This window comes from Camelus dromedarius, chromosome 2 (assembly GCF_036321535.1).
Source record: "Camelus dromedarius isolate mCamDro1 chromosome 2, mCamDro1.pat, whole genome shotgun sequence".
NCBI classification, from domain to species: domain Eukaryota; kingdom Metazoa; phylum Chordata; class Mammalia; order Artiodactyla; family Camelidae; genus Camelus; species Camelus dromedarius.
Genome location: NC_087437.1, coordinates 88,066,806 through 88,088,442, shown reverse-complemented (window position 1 = coordinate 88,088,442; position 21,637 = coordinate 88,066,806). Strand labels below are relative to the sequence as shown.

At 36.6% G+C, this 21,637-nt stretch overlaps 2 protein-coding genes across 3 annotated transcripts in view; one reads left to right on the top strand and one right to left on the bottom strand.

The window, feature by feature from the left end:
• Nucleotides 1–4,499: 4,499 nt before the first annotated feature.
• On the bottom strand, nucleotides 4,500–11,513 carry CGGBP1 (CGG triplet repeat binding protein 1). The gene is made up of 3 exons (XM_031457569.2): nucleotides 11,290–11,513; nucleotides 10,494–10,698; nucleotides 4,500–8,585 (listed from the first exon to the last, which is right to left on the bottom strand). The coding sequence occupies exon 3, from the start codon at nucleotides 8,564–8,566 to the stop codon at nucleotides 8,063–8,065; it is 504 nt and encodes a 167-aa protein (XP_031313429.1). The 5' UTR covers nucleotides 8,567–8,585; nucleotides 10,494–10,698; nucleotides 11,290–11,513; the 3' UTR covers nucleotides 4,500–8,062.
• A 158-nt stretch (nucleotides 11,514–11,671) lies between these two features.
• The window catches only part of ZNF654 (zinc finger protein 654), an 85,807-nt gene continuing 75,841 nt past the window's right edge, over nucleotides 11,672–21,637 (top strand). Inside the window, exon 1 of one of the 2 annotated variants that reach the window (XM_031457503.2) lies at nucleotides 11,672–12,021. In XM_031457503.2, the coding sequence (XP_031313363.1) occupies nucleotides 11,830–12,021 (192 nt within the window). In that variant the 5' untranslated portion in view covers nucleotides 11,672–11,829. The remainder of the gene's footprint in view (nucleotides 12,022–21,637) is intronic. The other variant, XM_031457509.2, reaches the window with a different exon arrangement.

The following is a 21,637-nucleotide window of genomic DNA, read 5'->3' as shown; positions in this document are numbered from 1 at the left end:
CCACAAATTTGGTGGCTTAAACTACATAAATGTCTTTTCTCACATTTCTGCAGGCTGAATGTCTGAGATCAAGGTGTAGGCAGGTGCGTTCTGAGGGCTGCAAGGAAGGCTCTGTTCTGTGTCTCTCTCTGAGCTTCTGGTGGCTTGCTGGCAATACCTGAAGTTCCTTGGCTTCTGCCATGTCACCTTGAGCTCTGTCTTAATCTTAACATGGCGTTCTCCCTGTGTATGTGTTTCTATGTCCAAAGTTCCCCTTCTCACAGGCACTAGGCATATTGGATCAGGGGCCCATCCTATTCCAGTATTACCTTATCATAACTAATTACCTCTGCAGTGACCCTTTTTCCAGATAAGGTGATATTCTGAGGTCCTGGTGGGTTGGGACTTAAAGATACAAATTAAGTAGAGGGGACACAATTCAACCCATAATAGCTCTCTTATCCATCCTGTTCTCAGAATTCCAGTAACTGGACATATTATACACATTCTTGTGTTGACCTGACAAATAGACTGCCAGGTACTTCTCTAGCAAAGATGATTTATCCAAGATCAGCCGAGAATTGCAGCTTGGGGTCTGCAACCATGGTGAGCCACATGCAGGCAGCCACATGTACAAGCCCCTGAATGGCAAAGGAAGGAGAACGCTTTTATAAAAAGGACAAGGAAGTTGGAGGGGTGTAGTAAACAAAGAGTCTATGTGTTTTCATTGGCTGAGCCCTTGCAGGAAAGGAGTCTTTCTTCTTCCTCTTGGGCTCTGCTATCATCACAGGGCATGAGAGCTCCCCCTTCTGGCCTCCAGACTCTAATTGTGGCTTCTGTTTTTTTAATTTTCTACATTTGTCACATCTCTTCCTATGAGTTTGAAGAAACTGAAAGCACTTAGGTAAAAGATTTTCAACAACTTACTTTTGGAGTTCTCCAAAAATTGTGTTTTGCTTCTGATTACTCTACCTGTTGCCAGATCCCATTCATGCACAGAGGGATTCCAATCAGCTGTTTAGTTCTTAAATATAAATGAGCATCTATGAATCACTCAATACTTAAATAATGTTTCCAATAGGGAAGAGATAGATTAAAATTAAATAGTCAGAAATAGAGGTGCCTGGATGAAATAAAGACAATGCAGGAGCAGAAGAAAGCTTTCAAAAAATTATAATTGTCACAGAGAAATGAAAGAAAATACTGTGGTCATAGACCTAAAACGGGATGCTATGAAAAGGATATGTTCAGAAAGCAAGAAAGAAGTCTTCGAAATCAAAAGCAGGATGGAATAAATGAAGGAGAGTAGATTATCAAAGAAATAATATAAATATAATACAAAATAATATATATTCCATTTGTTTCCCCAGAGACCTTCTTTCTCAGCCCTCTTTCCTCTTGCTCCAATCTGAGCCTATTTTTTCCCGTAGGTTCAATACAGTGGTACACCTAAAAATGTGGATTAATGACTACATGGATTCTAGACATGAATTTGCTACTTACAACTCGTATGATCTCACAGTGAGTTGGTAATATTTTATGTTAGCCAAAGGTGTAGCATTAAGAATCTACAAGGGGAGAAGATGAAGCAGCATTAGAGGAGAAAGAAGGAAATCAGATAGGAAGGAACAATTAAGGACAGATGGCCATTGGTACAGGGAAAGATTGGACCTTAATTCTTTTGTGTTACTGCTATACTGAGTAGTAAAGAAACTTACTGTTGTGTCCTAAGCAAGGAGGTGTTAGGCGATCGCCCAGTAAAAAAAGTATTCAAAAGAGTGTAAGTTCCACAATAACAACCCTCATGGAGATGAATAGAATCAGGTGACAAGTGATTACCAGACATAAGAGTTCCAATCCTGATCTAATGCTGGTTTTCTAAAATAGGAAATTAAGGTATTTTATTGAACTTGTAAGTTTTAAAAAAACTACTTGATGATATTTTATGGCATTCATCGTTTTCTCACTAACTGGAAGATTTGGAAACATGTCTCCAGGGTTTAGTACTTAGTACACGTGTATTTGATGTAGGTGTTATTGAAGCATAGTGGGATACTACATACAAGCAGCTAGAAAGTTTGGGCTATTTATAAAGTAAAAGTACAGGGACACTGAAGTCATAGCTTTGAAACTGACTTCCAATTATATACTTAGTGATGAATAACTTGGGAAAAAGAATGATGACTTCACTTTATAAATATGCAACTAAATTTTATAAAGGTGAGTTTTAAATAATTCAAAAAAAGATGTTTTAAAATATTTGTTCAGCATTTAAAATTCTTTAATATTCTCATTAATAAGGTAGATGAATTATGTGATATTACTATTCTTTACAGTTTGGATGTAACATTATGGGAGCAGGTTTCAATAAATGTCTGCCTCATATTTTGTATGTGACACAGCTAACATGTGCTTGTTGTAAATGAGTCAACATACAGGCGTGTATAAAAGAAGGGCTAATACTCCCCCATCTCAGTAATCTTAACCATTTGCTGTGTGTTTATTACCACATACTAACATATTGCACTTTGTATAGATTGTTCTTTTTTTTCCCCTCAAAAGTGAGTAAATATACTGTGTAATTCTTTTTTTAAATTTAGCAACATTGTAGAAATCTATTGTGATACATACTTCTAGATCACTTGAATAGCTCCATAATATGGATATGTCATAATTTTTGGACCATTCCACTACTGTTGGACATTCATAGTATTTGCAGTTTTTTGTGATTATAATAGTAAGATGAACTTCCTTTTACATGTATCTTTATACATTGGCTATTTTGTTCCTGTAGGATATATTCATTAAAGTGGAATTTGCTACGTTAAAAAGAATACATAAAATCATTCTTACTGTTACTATTGAATAGGTCCTACATGAGCATGGAAAGAAAAAATTCAAAGAGAAGGCATTTAAAACAATGTCTCTTATTACATACCAAGGCCTTTTATGCTTAAACAGAAGATTGTAGAATCTGTCATCTAACATAACATACCAGCTCAGGGTGGGGGGATTATGATCATCATTATTAATGTGGGATTAGGTACACCAGTGACTCTCTTGATACCCAGTATTCAAAGGAGCTCTTGATTTACCACGAGCATTGCACTAGAATGTGTGGCAGGTTCTTATTTTACAGGTATTTAAATTGGTCAGTCTCATAGTTTAATAGATTTTAATCTGGAAATGGATATTTTATGGATAACATATGTTACCAGATTTTCAGAGGCTGTGCGGATCATCTAATTTACAAATTTCCTATTTTTATTTCTCTTCTTGTACAAAATGAGACTTGGAGAATCAAGATGAAAACAGTGATAACTATTCTGTTGGTAATTTACTAGTCTAACAAGGAATGCTTAAAGAAGTTGGCTAGAAAAGAGAACATGTGCCCTTCCCTGCTCCTGCCCCATCACTGTATTAGACAGTGAATCATCTTTATTTTCTCTGATGTATCTCCAGTGGCTAGAGTAGCGTCAGGCACATGATAAGGACTCAGTAAATACTAGTTGACTGCATATTATTCAAATTTATTCAAATTTAACCAAGAACTTGAGGCCATAGGCTTTTAGATGATCTGATTCCAACATTTAAACGAGAGAGCTAAACATTCATTCTAAGTAGTATGCATATAAAACAGTTGAAATCAAGTAACGTATTGAAGGGGTAATCAGATGGAAGTCATGCCATACTTATCAAATTCATCACATCACAAGTAAGTCCTATTGTACTTCCTAGTTTTAGTCTTCGCAGGGCTAGGTTAGCTGGCCTGATCCCAGGAGCATTTTTGCATCATAAGATAACCATATTACAGGTGCATAATACAGTTCAATTTACACACAGAAAAAAAAAAAAAGTAACATTACGAGACCCAGAGGCCAGAGGCCCATACATTCAATTGGTTTACACCAGTAAAGGCTATAATGAGATACTTTAAGAAAAATGAAGACAAGCCTCTGATGGTTTGGAGATGTTAAACTAGAAACAGAAGTATTGATTTCTTAAGGTCCTTTCTACTATTTCGATTCAGGAAAAACAAGTCAATTACTTTAAAAATTCATTAATTTTTCTCCAAACAGAAGTGAACAGAAGGAATATTTGTTCTAAAAACTATGTAAAACTAATAAAAGGCAAGACAGTTTTCCACTTCTATGCATTTTCCCCCCAGTGCCGAATAATATAGCAAACCTTTCAAAAACCCAGTAAAACTTATGAGAACAAATTAGGTCCTTGTCTTTCATAATTACTATTTCTAAAAGTAGAGTGTTGAGTATATTTCCAATTAAAAGCACTGATTAAGCTTGTTTAATTATTACTTATGTAATTTTAGGAGAAAGGGGCAATCTGTAGCTATGATATGAATCTGATTTGACAGGATATATGCTTTTATATTGGGCATAAGGATTAATAATCTTACAGAGATATAACTAGTAGCAAAATAAAACTAAATTAGTAAAATTGTAATCTTTTGAAATTATGAAATGATACTGACTCACAAAACAAAACATGCTTTCAAAAACTTCTGAAACAATTTTTGAAATTTATTTCTAAATGTCACAGAGACAAAACTTTTAAAGCAACACATTTATACTAAGGATACATGCGTGAGCAAAAAAAAAAAATAAGGGAATACAAAAATGAACATAGTAAAATTTTAATGAATACAATATTCCAGATACAAGTAGAATACCAACAGGTAAGAACTGTTTTTACCTCAAGTCTATGATAGTGCGGATTGAGATAAACCAGGTTTAGGATAGTCCCTTCACTATTCACATTTTAATCAGTGCTGACTAGAAGCCAAAGCAACTTATTTTAGGCTGATTTTCAATGAAATTATAGAATCAGTCTTCTATTTAATAAATGTGTTTTAAGGTGAACTGTACTCATTTAAAGGCAGCTGGGGCAATTCAGACCACTGAGAGCCCTTACAAAGATTTAAGCACCAAATGACAAATCGTTTGTGGCTTTCGTCTTGGGCCACCTTAAATTTTATTTTGTTTAAATGTGTTTTCATTTACATACAAATTCCTTCAGGCAAAAGATTTTAACATGGAACTTTCTGCTTGGAGATCTTGCCAGCGGTTACTTACAATAGTTGTTAAAGCAATGAATACTTTAGAACAACCCCAAGGCCATACTTAATTGGTTACAATTATAAAATGCAGAACTTTTTAAGTATTCTGGTCCCTGAAAATTCAGTAGGGCCAAATGCATTAACTGGAAGTAGCATTTGTTAAAAAAAAAAAGTCTTACTCAAAGATGATAATTAATAAAGCGACTATTTAGGCTCCAATACACAATCTTTCTAAATTTTCCCCCTGTAAGAAATGATTACAATGTCTTTCAGGCTTGCTATATGCTCCATAGAATCAAAAGAAACCAAGAAGGAATTTGACATTTCAACAAGCTAGGAACTATTTACTGTAAGCATATAGTGAAATTCTGGAAGACATTCTACCATACTTTGAAAAAACACTATTTAATAGGTAAGCATGTGTTGAAGGCAGTTTATAAATGAAACATTACAAATCTCATGTTTATGCATACAACTTATAAAATAGAAAAAAACTTGCTATTTTTCCAATAGTATAGCATCGCACTAACACTATATAGTTAAGATTGAAAGCTTCTGTACACACGTCCACTATGCTCCACAGCAGCATATGCCTCTTAGACATCTTCCTTTGTTATCCAACGTATGCCAACCATGGTTTCACAGATTTGTACCAGTTTGAGCAGGCTACAACAATCATTCTGTCTTATCTATTTATCTGTGAAGTAAAGTTAACCAGTTTCAGGGAATGAACAGTTTCATAATCAGTAAAAAGCATGTTAAACCTCTGCAACAGGATGGAAAATGCTTCTAAGGACATGATACAATCCTAACAAGAGTATGGATTATGCCCCTAGATATGTGGGAAAAGTCGGGAGCCTGGAGAAATACATTAAGATATATGGGACCTAAATGATCATGAAATTAGTAATAACCACTAGAAATTCAAATGTGAATTACTGCTATTTTTCTAAGTGCAGTGTCATCCAGTTTACTACTTATGACTACTCAAATCTGTCCTGCCACTACATGTTTGCTGTTAGTGCAAATCAATATCCAAATGTTAAGGAGCAGTCTGAATCATATGAGATATCTGAAAAAATTAGAATGATTGTATATTTATCTTTATATTCTAAAAATAGTGCTGTAAAACTCAATTATTTTCCTAGCTTCTTAGGCCTTCTATCATCTTAGGTAATTCAAATTAAATATGGTTGCCTGCTAATTCTTTAGTAGAAGTAAAAACAAAGCACATTTTGGTTGTTTTGCTGCCAGTCTCCTCATGCCTGTTCTTTATCAATGAGAGCACTACTTTAGGCATTTATTGTGCTACTTGAACATAACTGAACATGAGAAAAACCGGTAGTTCAAATTTTGACAAGTGATTTTTTTTTTTTTGGTGGCAGGCTTATTTAGAAATGAAAACAAACAAGCAAAAAACCCACATAAAATCTAAAATCAGATGGGTACTGTGACAACACAAACTAGGAACTTAAGTCTGTTAAAAAAGACTTAAGACACTGAAAGCTTTTTGAAAAATATAAAACCTAATTGTTTTCTTATTCACTTTGGCTTTTTTTGAATTAAAATTTGTGGTAAAATGACCTCAAAGATTAACTCCCTCTAAGTCACATAGGGCATTATTCATCAGTGCTTTGTAACAGAAATATATTTTATAAATATTTTCAACTTGAATGTTTTGAAAGAATTTAAGATTCTTTTTTAAAGCTCTAGTCCAAGTTTCCAGCTGTTTAATTTTTAAAAAATATAATTCGGGTATCCAACAGAGAGGACCTAACTGAGCTAAGCTACTTTGATAACCTTACAGGACAGTGAGGTTCAGATGGAGATCATTTCCTGAACATGGTTGACCTTTAACAGAACTGATTATTTCCTCACCCAAACAGTTATGCAGGATACTGCCAGATCTCCATTACAAAAACCTTGCCAGTATTTCTAGACAATTGTTTACCATCCATGTTTAAAAACCTTGTACCACCAGAGGCAAAGTACACAAAAATGAAAGTAAGCAAACTTGTTTCTAGTCTATTTATCTAAACAAACTCTTATAAAATCATATGGAAAATTAATGCATAGAAAGTAATTTCCTTATTATCTGTCAGCCAAAAATTATTCTCTGTAAAAGTAGGAAACTCAATCATAAAATGTCTACCTGCTTAAATTAAAATGCCAATCTTGAAGTCTTTTTAACACCATGACATAAAAAATAAGTTTGCAAATTCAAGATGATACTTGAAATGAAAACTATGTTTCAAAAATGTATGTTTATCGTAAGAGACTAAAATCATGTCACTGCAAAATTCCCCATGGCTCTTGGCACTGACATTAAAAAAAAGATTTTAGTCTTTTGGTCACTTGAAGCTGCTACTAAATACAACAATAAGCCTTTAAAAAAAGGGGAAAAGACAGTGAGGAACTGAAGGATAGTTAAGGTAACTACATCATGTATGAGTAAAGCATAGTCTGAAATAAACAGTCACTTTCTGCTACAAATAATGAAGATATAAGAACAGTTACCCACCATCTCTTCCTTTTTGAGGATCCTCTAATCAGAAATAATTCCTTTAAGTTACTGTGAGTGGCGTTGCCTGGCAGCAGCTTCAATTTCCTAGGCTAGTCTTTAATCCAAGTAATGAAGTAATCTCACAAGGAATAATCATACGTGGCAACAGGGTAGGAAAGCAGGGCAGTTCTTCCATGCACAAACACTTCAGGAGAAAAACCATCAATTTGAAAGATAACCATCAGGTTTCAGGTATCCTAGCACACTCTAAACCCTAAGTTTTGCTTTACACCATTGGTGACTAAAATTAACAATACATTTTGCAGTGAGGTTTTTTTTTTGTTGTTTTTTGTTGTTTTTGCCTGCAACTCTATATACATTGCAAAACTATTCTGCATCACATGATTTAAAATGAAATAAATATAAAAATGAACCACACAATCAACACATAACTTTAATACTCCACATTATTTATCTTGATCACAATGGTGGTAACCTCCTTGTCAACAATCTTGTGAGTTAAGGAGTTGATTCTCATTCTCATATCCATCAGGTAGATATGCTCTCCTCAGTTGGTCTGACTTGGGTATGGAGCCTCCATTCTTTACATGGCGAGACAGGAAAGCTCGGACTGCTGGGTGATCAGCCTTCTCAAGCGGGATGTTGGCTTCCAGGCACATTTTTACAAAGTCCTGGATAACACTGACTTTCTCTGTTTGCGCAGTACTGTTGCATTGGAGGGATGCAGTAAGAGGCCTCTGCTTCTTTCTCACATTCTGCTCTTCAAATTCTGCCTTCCTCTTGGTATGAGTCTTTGACTTGAGGTGGTCACTAATAGCAGACTTGCGAACGTGATTCAGAACCACATTGCAAGAAGTGCAGAAGAGTTTTCCTCCATCTTCGTGCAGCTCACCTCCAAACTCAGTGACTCGATCCAGGGGAGTCACATACAAAGCAGTCTTAGAACGGTTTCGAGCAGGTGGTGCTGTCACTACAAATCTTTCCATTCTGACTTTGAATAAGGTTCTTTCAAGACAAGAGAAACAAAGTGTTATAACAACACTTCATTTGGGAAGAAATTACCAATAAAAGGAAGACATAAGCATTTTTAGAATAAAGGCTTCAGAAAACTTAATTCAAATGAAGAGACTGTGTGTCTACTAAGTCTTAACTTACCTGAAATATGTAAGGGTAGGCAAAATCAGAGCAAGTTATTAGTAACAACTAGGTTCATTCCCTGATTTTGATGAAATTCAAATAAATTAGAACTATGAAAAAAGAGCTCCAACTCTCCTAGATGTCACTATTCTTTAGAAAAACCTAATCACAGATCAACATTTATGGTGTTAACTGTATTAATCTCATCCATTTAGACGTATGTTCAAGTTTAAAAGAGCTTCTTTCCCTTCACAGTTCTGGGGCAACTGATTTTAGGAACACAATTGCAGAGAATTGTGTACAACTGTTCAAATATGTGGCGACTAAAATGGCATAAATCTATATGCAGACGCATATAATTTCCAAAGTTGTTCTGAGAAGAAAAGTAAAAACCAAGAAAGAACACAGACCAAATGCAAATAAAAGCAGCAACAATGACAATTCTTAAAATCAAAATACGCAGCTCAAAGTAAGTCATTTTTGTAATGCATTCTTTCCAAAAGGTGACAGTCAAGATATGCAAAAGTGCCTAAAACTGTCTTCTTTCTTCCATTAAAGACTAATATTTACATTTATTAATATTTATTTCACTTATTAACTGATAAGTTAGATCAAAACTAAGAACTTAACACAGCACCTTGTATATCACAATTTCTTTATATGGAATAAGTAAATGATTTCTTCACTATTTTTCCAAACATTTAACTCAGAAGCAGCTTCATAATTTCTCGATTTATCCTAACAACAAATTTTTATGATCATTGCCAAAATCATAATGTTATGGGAACTGCAAACTTGAGATAAAGAACAAACGTTGTCAGTGATGACCATTTGTTCCCTGGGGCCATGCCACTGTGCTAATCTCTTACATTAACCTAGGTTAAGAAACTGAAATGAGTTTCATAGAATTCAAATTGGAATTCTGTTCAGTTTACATACATTAGAGAAAAATTCCCAAGGGAGCTCTAAAGAGCAATGCTTTATAAGTGTAATCAGAAACGATGGAGTATTCCATTAGTCTAGACTAGAGAATTCATAGCTGGGTAACATGAAATATCTCTCAAAAGAATTTCAAATTGCCAATGTGTTAGTCACCTGTGGACATAACCTCAACATTTCACAGGAATTCTGGAAAGTATGTTAAGTTAGATTTTAAGAAGTTTAACTCTATTTTTTTCCATTAAAAATCTGTTCAATGCACGGCTCTCATGTACCAAATACATTATTTAGTCTATAGGTTTCCACTGGCATTTAAGACAGATATGACTCCTGCCTATTAAATAGTTAAATACCATCACACATATTTGTAGTTTAACTTAATGGTATGTTTTATAATCATATAGCAAATCAGTCCCAATTATGATCAATGGTTGTAAGCTAGTTATGAAAACCATTACATATTTGTGTCCAGTGATGCCTAAATCTATGTGAAAAGTCTCGTCTTTAAATATTTGGATTTCAAACCCTAAAACAATGAAAAAGGTCGTTTTCCTTTTAAGCATAAACTGCTCACTTTGTACTAATATGAAAGGCCTATACATTCCAAAGTCTTGTAACTTTTAAAGTATATTTGCGTTACCGCAAGGCAAATATCCACCCAATAGAGAATGCTCGAGTTTGCAGAACCGAAGAACAAAAGTGTTTTCCACATAAGTAAAGATATCCTAAACGAGGAAGTTAAAAAGTTAAGAGCAGGGGGAAAAGATGGGAGAAGAAGCAAATCATTTACTAGATAAAAATAAAAGTCATCAGAAGTCTTCAAGTTTAAATGTTTACCGAATTAGTTTCCAGGTTTTTCCGTCTTGATACCTAGTAGTGAAGGGTCTCCAGCGCAAAACCAGAGACGCATGCAATCCTGGCACTTTCCGTTGGTTTAAACTCGGAGATGCCTTCAAATCAGTTTTTCAACAAGTGGTGGTGGGGAAATAGTTTCTGGGCTTGCACCCTATTTTCCCTGAGGTGCCGGGAAGTCATGCCTTTACTGTAAAACACGAAAAACAAATGGAAAGAAAAGATGGGGGAGGGGGAAGGGCGGATGGAAAACGAACACGAACGTCCACAACAGTCAGCACGCAAGTGTCTTTAAAATCACTCTAGTTAAGTCCACACCACAAATCCGGATCCTTGCGTTTACCCAAACACTCCTCATCCTAGTCCCTTCTCGGTCGTTCGCCCCGCTCCGCACCTCCTCGCGTGCCCCAGGCCTCAGGGTTCGGGAGGAGGGAAAGGCGGGGCTCGAGGCGTTCCTGGCGTCTAGACTCCCTCCTCCCGCGCAGAGCCCAGCACGCCGGCGCCCCACCACCACTGCCCCGCTAGCTGGGCAGGGCCGAGTCCCAGCTGCCGGCTGTGGGCCCGGGAACTCGACAGCCGAGTTGGCGGCAGTCTCAAGGGAGGAGGCGGCAGGCGCCCGGCGGAGGCGGCCGCTGTCAGGCTTCCCGTCTCCTCCCACTTCCTCCCGCCGACTACGGCGCCCCGGCCCCGCCTCCGGTTCCCGCTTCGGGAACGAAGGCCCCGGGCCCAAAGCCCGCACCAACGGCCGGGCCCACCCTCGGCCTCTTTAGCTTCTCGGTACCGTAGGATCGGGGCCGCCGCTAGGGAAAGTGGACGATACCCGGCCGGAAAGGAAAAGAGAAGGAAGAAAAGGAGGAGCAATGGGGTGAGGGAGGAGGAGGACCCGTCGTCTTCGTCTTCGCCGCCTCCGCCGCCGCCGCCGCCGCCGACCCCGCCGCCGCCGCCGCCCGATCGAGCCCAGCGGCGGCCGCCGTGTCCCCCGCCGCGCCCCGTCCTCCTGCGCCGCCTATGGCAGAGCTCGTAGGCGGTCCCCAGCAACCGCCGAGCAACATTGACCAACGGACCGCGGGTGTATCAAACAGGCGGCTGACTTGACCAATGGTAGTGGAAGGGCGGGCATATGAGTGATTGGCGGCTAGAGTTGTCCAATGAAAATTGGGGGCGTGGGTGGGCGGAGCCGGAAGTAGAGCCAGTCGCGAGGCCCCCGTCCGGCTCGGGCGGAGGGAAGGGGGAGGGAACTAGAGGAGGAGGAGGAGGTTAGCCGAGGCAGCTACAGCGGCGGCGGCGCAGGGGCTGGTACGCGCTGGGCGGCGAGAGCCTCATGGCGGAGGAAGAGAGCGACCAAGAGGCCGAACGCCTCGGAGAAGAGCTCGTGGCCATTGTGGAGTCCCCGCCAGGCCCTGCTGGGCTTAGAGCTGCGGACGACGGCAGAGGCGTCGCTGGGGGCGGCAGCTGTGGTGGCGGCGGCGGCGTCGGGATCAGCAGTCGGGATTACTGCCGACGCTTCTGTCAGGTGAGGCGCCTGTCGGCCGCCCGGACTTGTCAGCCGGGTCCTGGGCCTCCCTACTTCTCCTGGCCGCCTCGACTTCGAATCTGGGCTGTGTCCATCGCTCGCTCCACCAGCCCAACAAGGAGAGTGAGGGTGAAGCTCCCCCCTCCACCTATCTGGCTTGGGGTGGGGGGCGGGGAGCGGGACGGGGTTGACCCGCTCAGGTTTAGGGTTGCTGAGAAAGTGAGTTTGTCGCGGGTGGAGGGGCTGGAGCGGAGGAGGGTCAGCTGGCAGGAAAGCTCTGTACTGACATGCCTCCCTTGCCCCATACAGACCCCTTTCTGCCCGAGGGTCCCGCCTTTCTTGTGTTTCCTACCCTGTTTCTTGTCACCTCTTTCGGAATCTCTGGCAACGTTTCCTGCCTTCCCTTCTCCGCCCCTTGCCCCCCGTATTCTCCCCTTTTTCGGAGATGGGAGGCATGCCATCTCTCTACCGCCCCCTCTCCTGTCATCGCCACCCCTCCCCCTCTGCTAGGGTCTCCTGTCATTCCCTCACGAGATTCCGCTGGGTCAGTTCTTCTTTTGGCTTAGGCGCTGACCCATGGTGATTTAGTTACTTTTTTGGGAGGTGGGGTTAAGGCAGTGGGATTGTCATCTTTTCTTACCCTCTTTCCCTGACACACACAAGCTCTTTTCTAATTAACTGCTAATAGAGAAAGTAGTTTTCCTGAAACTATTGCTCCGGTTACATCACCACTCCCCACCCCCTTCCTTTAAATTACAATGTATTTTCTTTAGCCTGTAAAATACAGTGTCTGAACAGTGACAGTAAATTATTTTACTTGGTCGACTGCCACTGCGATTTGAGGTAGTTTATAGTGTTTGACCATAATCAGATATTAAAGCACCGAAGTACTTGTCTAGGGGTAAAATTTATGTTATCTGCATTCATATCTGTGTATATTTATAGTTTAAAGATTTTGTTCTCATTCACGACATTCTTAGTTTGCAAAGTATTTTGGAAAAAAAAATTAACTGCTCCTTTTTCCACCCCATTCCTCCATTTATCATGTTGGATGTATAGGGTTCAAATCATGGCTCCACTACTTCTAGCTATGTTCTTTTGAACAAATTACTTAACCTTTTTGTGCCTTAGTTTCCTCTTCTGTCATATAGGCATAGTAATTAAGTTAGTGAGTATGTAAGGGATTTGAATTCTTTACACACTAATTAAAGTTAGCCATTAATTTCATTTTGGTAACAAGTAGGAAATAAAATTAACCAGAAGTTGGCATCGTGTTTGCTGAAATTTGATTTTATGTCCTTTCCAAGCATTGAAAGAAGAAGGGTGGGGTTGATATTTTCAGGTAGGTTTTTAATAACTAGTTTAAACTGTGTTTTGATTTCATCTGTCTTCCCTCAATAGATAAGTTGATTTGATGGTGGAAATTGTCTTGTTATAAAAGATATGTCAGTTTTCTTTGGCATTACTCTCTTAGTGACTTTCTTGAAAAAATAATTTTTTTTTGATATTACATTCAGGATTTAGAGGTTCAGTGTCTTTACAGAGCTTGTCTTCTAACTGTTTTACATCTAGAAACCATATTATCAGTAGACTTTGTATTTATAGGGATTTTAAGCTTCTGAAAAATTAAGTTACAATTGATCTTTTTAATATTTTCACAGGCAGAAAGTCTTTTTTATTTTTTTCTATGTTTTGCTTTTTATAGCATTAATGAGCAAGTTGGTTTTGGTTACATTTAGCTTTGTTAATTTACTTGACAGATAACCCGTAATTACTGTAGAATTTGAAATTTTATTTGAGAGCCAGAACATTTTTGGAGGACTTTTAACTACTCTTTAGTCTATTTCTTGAAGTCAACTTTAAGAACAAATGAATAAATTTAGCTGGTGAAATACAGTATCAGAATAGTGACAGTAAATTATTTTAAGAACAAATGAAGTTGACTATTTTATAAAACTCCACTGCTTCCTAAAATATCCAGGAAAATAAAACTAAATAGGAACAACTTAAACTTTTATTTTATATTGCTAAATTATTAATGTTAAACTGACATACTTCCATGTAACCAACTTTTACCTGAAACCTCATAAGATATTTTACTATAGATTACCAGTAGATCTGAGGGTTCCTGTCCTGGTTCCACCTTGCAGGTGAGCTTTGTGAAGTCTTTTTTTGTAATAAAACTTTAAGATGAAATAAAATGTTACATGTATTAAGTTGAACTTTATTGATTGATTAATAACATTCTAGTATAGTAGTTTTGTTTTGTTTGCCAGTAAGGGAAGCAGTGGATTATATAATCTAATTCTCAAAGATTGTTTCTTTTTAAACATTTGGTTTCCTACTATTCACTAAGAGAAACTTATTTCATTAGTAAGTGACTTACTTTTGAGTAATCTGTAAAATGGATAATATGCACTTGGGTTGGTGACAGTTAACTAAATATACGAATAATACACACAGCTTTGTGGGGTTGAGAAGAAAGGCTCCAATTTATCTTCCTCCTTTTAGAGAGAAATATGAATCAGAATTTCTTGGCAGTTGGTTGTGCGGGTGAAGGGAGAGGAAGGAACACTTCTTTTCAAGAATGGTTCTGTCTTTTACCACAAGGAAAAGTAAAACAGAAGACTCCAGATAATATAAGTGATAAATTATGCATGTGCTCAGTGCGTTTTATTGTATACTTTTCTATTTGAGAAACAATACCAGTAATTATTAAATCTCATACTAGGGGAATGGTTCCTTAGGCTACAACACAATTTTGAGATGATGGATTTGGGAGATTAACAATGTTAATTACCAGTTAACATTGAATAATGTTAGACTGACTGCTCCATCATACCCTCTCTTCGCTCTTATTAGTAGACCTGCAACAAATGCTTAAATAGAATTGACCCTTAGCTAATATTTAATTGAGGGTGAAAGGAAGGGGAATGTAATTTTTATTGAGGACCTACTAACTCTTAAGGCCTTCGGATAGGCCTTGTTATGCAAGTAACATAGTTGAAATTGAGGCCTGAACAAGTTAACTTGTCAGATGAACAAGCTGGGATTTTGATCCCAGCCTTCAATTTCTACTAAAAGACAGATGGAAATTATAAATCTCAAATAATTGTAAAGTGGTTTTTTTGTTTGTTTGGTCAAGTTGTACAGAAGAGAAAAAGTTACTGGAAGTACTCAGGGAATCATGTACGAAAAATTTAAAAAGTACTCTTGCATTATGCCACAGTGTAAAAAATACTTCAAGGAACAGTCAAGTAATTATTATTTCTCTGACTTGTTAGGTGCTAAGAACATTTCCCCAGTTCCTGAGGGTTGTGATAATTCAACCTAATTTTGTTGCTAGATATATTGAAAATTGAAATTTTTTTTATCATAAATTGTAAATTAAGCAAGTAAAGATACCTTCTTCTTAGCTCAGAGCCAGAATGAATATAGTGCGTGATAACTATGTATTTCTGGGAGCACTTCGATATGTTGATTAAAATAGACTTTAAAGTTGTTTTTTATTGTGGTGGGGTTAATAGCCATCCCATGAGGATGTCATGAGTATAAAATGAGAGAATAAACATGAAGTGCTCAGTACTGTACCTAGCACATAGATAGGCTTAAATAGATAGATGCTATTAATATTTCTCTCATGTGAAATCCTCTGAAGGTTTAAGAGGGATGTTAGGGATACTCTAATCTGTAGGTCACTTATAGTTTGTATCCCTCAATAAACTGTAGAGATAATTTAGAAATGTTATAATTCTAAAATTTTGTTATTTAACTAGGAAAGCCAAGTGTTGCTGACAGAGCATTAAATGATTTGCAAAAACAACCATATATATATATTTTTTCAAATTTTATTTCCTGCAGGGGACATTGGGCAATGTCTGGAGATATTTTTGATTGTCTTAATTGAGGGGTTGCTAGTAGGATCTAGTGGGTAGAGGCCAGAGATGCTATTGAACACCCTATAGTGCACAGGGCTGCCCTAACAGCAAAGAATTAATCTGGTCCAAAATATCAGTAGTGCCGAAGTTGAGAAACCTTGCTATATCCTTACTTTGGAACTCTTAGTGGATACTTTATGTCTTTAAAAAAAGTATTCAATGATCCTCAAATAATTTTATGCAGCTACTGTGTACCAGGCACAGTACCTAAGAGACACTCTAACAGAAAAAAGGGTTCACCTTATGATTTTATAAAATATGTGCTAATGCCTCTTACTTTAAAGAAATTAAAATTTAATTGTTTTAGGAAAATATAACACTTATCTCTTAGTCTTGGTATAACATTTTACATAATATTTATAGTTTCTTTAGTTTCTTAGGGTATAATTATACATTTTTACTGTTTTTGTTACTCACTGGAATTTTATTTTTGATTTACTTTTAATTTTTGTATGTGTTTTATATGTACTTGGTTTAAAAAGTCATATTGTAAGACTTAAATGTCAGGGATTGCATTTTGCTGCTTCTAGAGACCTGACTTAAATAGCTTAAACAATACTACACATTTATTTCTCATGTGAATAGTTTTGAATGGGTAGTAAAGGGATGATGTAGTAGCTTTATCATCATTGTACCGTCATTTACTCTTTCTAATCAGTCATCCTTATCTTCTTATCTCAAGTTTGCCTCATGATCCAAAATAGTTGCTGGAGTGTCAGCCATCACATCTGAGTTCCATGTAGCAGAATAAGCCAAAAACATCTTGCCCTCAATCCTACTCAGTAACTTCCATTTCCATTTTGTTAGCTATCACCATCTGAAAAGAATGTTAGAAACTTTAAAAAATATTTTTTCCCTGATTAGATGTCTATGATTCTATTAATAAGGAAAGTAGAATGAGTGGATATTATAGAGGCAACCTTTTTTGTGTGTGTTTTTTATTTTGTTTCTTTTTTTCTATTTTGCCACAGCTTATAATAAAAGTAACAGTTGCACTCTGTCCCTTTCCTTCCCCATATGTTCACCAGAGGCAATCACTTGCAACTCTTTTTAGCAATTATGATATTTACCTTCATGTTTATAAATGACTTTTTCCCCCTAGTTTTAGATATAATCAGTTAGCCCAGTTGACAGAGGTGAGGACTTACCATCTCCCTGTTCAGTATGTACACTTTGATTTTACCCACTGTGTTCTGTATCTCCTTTCTTCCTTCCCTCTAACCCCTTCCTCCCCTGCCCCAATATTTCTGAGTCTTATTCAGCTTCTCCAGAGAATTGGGAATTTTCATTGATCTAACAGGGGAGGGAATCTGGGGGAGGTTTTCAACTGATCTTTCTGTCTTTGACTCTGCTTTCACCTCCACTTTAAGAAATATGTGGCATTTCAGATTCCTGAGATTTTCTGGGGTTCTTCAACACAAATCAGCTTATTTTTGAACTCCTTCCCTGCTTCCTAAATAATAACTGCCTAAATGCTATCATCGATCCTTTGTCATTGTTTTCCTCCATGTGGGTTTAGACCTTTTAAAACAAAAATATCTTTACTGTTATTTTAGTGGAGTTTTCAAGTGGGAGCAGAAGTAATTGTGTGTTCAGTCTGCTACATTTAGATAGAAGTCTCAAGTTAAGTTTTTCAACTCAATAAAGAATAGTGGATATGAAAGATTATAAAAAGACAAGTATTAAAACTAATTCATAGTGATTTATTTACTTTTGAAAAAGAGTATGCTACTTCCTGATCCAGTTTGTAATGAGTATTCAGAGCTAGAATTAGTTTCATTGAATGAATTTACTTTATGTGTTCCTTTTCACAAAATTCTTTTTATTAATACATTGCAAATTAAAATTTTAGCTTTCTAAAAATGGTTTTCAAAATTTGACAGATTTGGGACATTTCCGGTGTTCATAGAAGTTGACTACCATGGAAAGTCATGAACTTATTTATTATGATTGGGAAAAGCAAAGTAAAGCGAACCCTAGATATTGATGGCTGTATTTGGGGAGCTAAATGCTTTGTTGTTGTTTATTCTTTTTTTAGGTTGACTTTCAGAATTGAATGGTACTAATTGTTCATAATGACATTATTTGAAATAGAAAATTATTGAAAATAACCTAATGATCAAAGTTAGGGGAATTGTTACATATGATGGAATCCTATGTTCTCTTAACGATCATGTTTTTAAAGAATAAAGAATATTTATTCATATGCGAAACTAGTCCTGGTATAATAACTACTGAAAAGATACAAAGGACAGATGATTTCACTTTTGTCAATAAAAAAGACTGAAAAGAAATATGCAAAGTTATTAACAGTGGATACTTTATTAGTGATATGTTTATAGCTGACTTTTTCTTTACATTTATTTATTCTTTTACATTTTCTTGATTAAACTACTACCTTTATAATGAGAGGAAAAATAAAATATAAAAACCACATTTTTTTCTTTCCTATTTTACAGATTATTTTCTGTGAATAAATGCAAGATTATTTTGAGCGTGATGAAATTTTAACTCCTTGTTTCCCAAAAATATGTGAAATGTTTTTTTTTTTTTTAAGTGAATTGGTTAAGGGAGATTATGGAGGTCATTTTAGGTTAATGGATGAGATACTAAACTTACATAACTTCTTTTTACACAGTCTTGGATTAAGATATATGTCATTACTGCTTTCTAATAACAACTCATCACATTGACTTAAAAATTTTATCTCTATTTTAATTATGTACATAAAATGGTAGGAGAAAATATTTTTAAATGAAGTTCATTGTTTTTAAGTTTTTTAGTGATACCATTATTTTGAAATTCTGCCAAACAGAAGTAAGGCACCAGTTGTACTGTTATTTTTGGCATGGAATCTTTTTGATTTTCCTGCCAAAATGTGCTAAACTATACCTTAGCAATTACAAACAAAAGCAAAAAAGAGAACTTTAAATTACATTTAAGAAAGCTATGGTAAAATCTGTGTCTAGTGAGATATTTGAAAAAATAAAATATCAATAAAATATGATCAATTAATATGCCATTTAAAATGCAGTGATAAGGATATTAGGCCCTTTAAAATCTAGGGTAGTTTATTTAACTAAATATTAATTCTAGTTATGTTGTAAATCAGTTACAGTAGTACCTAGTCTGAATTGGAGAGTATTTTTAAGATTTGTAATTTCAAATGGATCTAATACAAGGTAACCTTCAGCTTTCATGTAATATATATCACACTGATTTTTTTAACTCCCTATTTCTCTGACAGGTCAGTTCATCATTTCTCTATTCACACTCTATTCAGTATGGTTCTGCTCTCTAGGATGAGACCCACTCAGTCTCACCTGGTTAGAGCCACGGTGGAACACTTGGTGTCAACTAAATATGAGAGGAGGTCGATCTGGTCGATCTTAAAGGCTACTCCATTGACATTCTTGTACCAACCACTTAATACCCTCAACTCTCCAAAGCAGCAATAAATGTGAAAATAGCTGAAAGGCTTTCCATTTAAACAGTAGGAAAAAAAAGGGTCATTGATGTTAGGGTTTATGCAGTTGGCTCTCCATATCCACAGGTTCTGCAGCCCCGAGTTCAACAACTGGAGATGGAAAATATTGGGGGGGGGGGGAAGTCCAGAAAGTTCCAAAAAGCAAAGCTTGAATTTTCTGTGCACTAGCAATTATTTACATAGTATTTACATTGTATTAGGTATTTAAGTAATCTAGAGATGATTTAAAGTGTAAAGGAGGATGTATGTAGATTATATGCAGATACTACACCATTTTATATGAGAGACTTGAGCACCTGCAGATTTTGATATCTGTAGAGGATTGGGGGATTTAGGGGGTGGTCTTGGAACCAATCTCCCAGATTCAGATGAATGACTGTATAAGGCACTGGGCATATAGTGATAAGCAAACAGGCATTGTCCCTATTTTTGTGTAAAGCTATAATTTTGATCAGTTCTAGGAAGGAAAGGTATATATTACTATAAAATGCAGGCCAATAAAAGGCTTATCAATTATTGCATTCTTGGGCAAGTTGAACTTGGCTGAGATTCTTTGGTTTAGTTTGAACATGTTGAATTTAAAGTGCCTTTCCTCATCCACAGAGAGATCTTAAAGATGGCTGGATTCACATAATCCTGAACTCAGAAGTGAGGTCTGGTCATCATAGCTATATGGATGGCATTTGAAGTCATGCATATGAATGAACTCACATTGGGAGATAATATAGAGAGAGAAAAGAAGAGGAAAAGAAGCTTCAGAAACTTTGGTTAAATGGCCAGGTAGGAAAGATTGAGTCTTCAAATGAAGTCTGAGAAGAATTAGTTAAAAAGCTTCGAGAAAACCGGGAAACTATGGTGTCACAGAAAACAAGGGAAGAAAATGTTTCAGGATAGAGTGATGGTAACTGGCATCGGAATCTGTTGAGATCCAACCATTGAATTAACATGGAGGTCTTTGGTGACTTTAAGCAGAGTTGTTTTGATGTAGGAGCCAGACTTAAGTAGTTTGAGGAGTAGGAAGCAAAGAAATAGAGACAGTAGTATAGATAACTTACAAAGGAGATGGAAAGATATGGGTGGAAACTGGATTGAATATTTGTGGATTGAAGGTGAGGATATTTTCTTCTAAATTGTTGAGAATTTGGCATGTTTAACATCCGATGAGAATGATTCATTTGAAAGGAAGAGATAAATCTGCAAAAGAAAGGAGGGACAATCCAGAAAGTAAGATTCCAAAAAGGGAAGGAAGGACAAGATTCAAAGCACAAATGGAGTAGTTGCTTTGTATAGGAGCTTTGGAGTAGGTAGAAAGTTCATCTGTTGAGAGTACATGGGGGTGGTTGTAGATTTAAGGTGAAAAGAGGTCTAAAATGGTAGCTTCTTAGGTGGATTGTGTTGATTTACAGAACAATTTAAGTTTGCTGATTTTGAGTGCAGAGTGACCACTAGTCTGTACTTTTGTTCCACAGTACTTATCTGTATAGGTGAAGGCATGAAGAACGTGATTAGTTATATTCGTTCAGGGTTGAGTGATATACTGTAATTTATCAGTTAATTAACTTTGAGAAAGAAAGGGACATCCTCATTTTCTGGCTCCATTTGTTATAAAATGGTACAGAGTAGTGAAAGGAGAAAGAGAAGGAAGAGAAGTGGTCATATCAGTAGATATTAACAGTTAGGTGTATACCATTGTTCTATGTACCTTAAAAATATGTATGCATATGTATGGGTATATGTGATACCCCAGTAAAATATTAATGTATACAATTTATTAATATGTCTTTCTATAATTAGAGTTTACTAAAAATTAACCCGTATCTGTTTTGATGACCCTAAAGTTAAAATATTATAAATATCCAGTAGTCACTGTTGCTAATGATTTGATGTGTATGTGTTATGTTTTTAGTATCTGGAAGATTTACTTATTTTTTTGGAGTGCTCTTATATGTGTAAACTCATAATTTTTAGTGTTTTCCATGTATCAGGTACTGTGATAAGTCTTTTACCTGTTTTATCTCATTCAATCCACTACCCCACAAGATATGTGCCATTATTCTCATTTTACATATTAGGAAACTAAGAAAGACCAAGAGAGATTAAAAAGCTCGATTAAGTCAGATTGGAATTCTGGCTAGTCTGTCAAGGGCCCTGTGTACTTAGCCATTTCAATATACACACATTGTATCTAGGA

What these genes read in the sequence shown, in the direction of transcription:
- CGGBP1 (XM_031457569.2), bottom strand. Translation starts at nt 8,566, where the DNA reads ATGGAAAGATTTGTAGTGACAGCACCACCTGCTCGAAACCGTTCTAAG.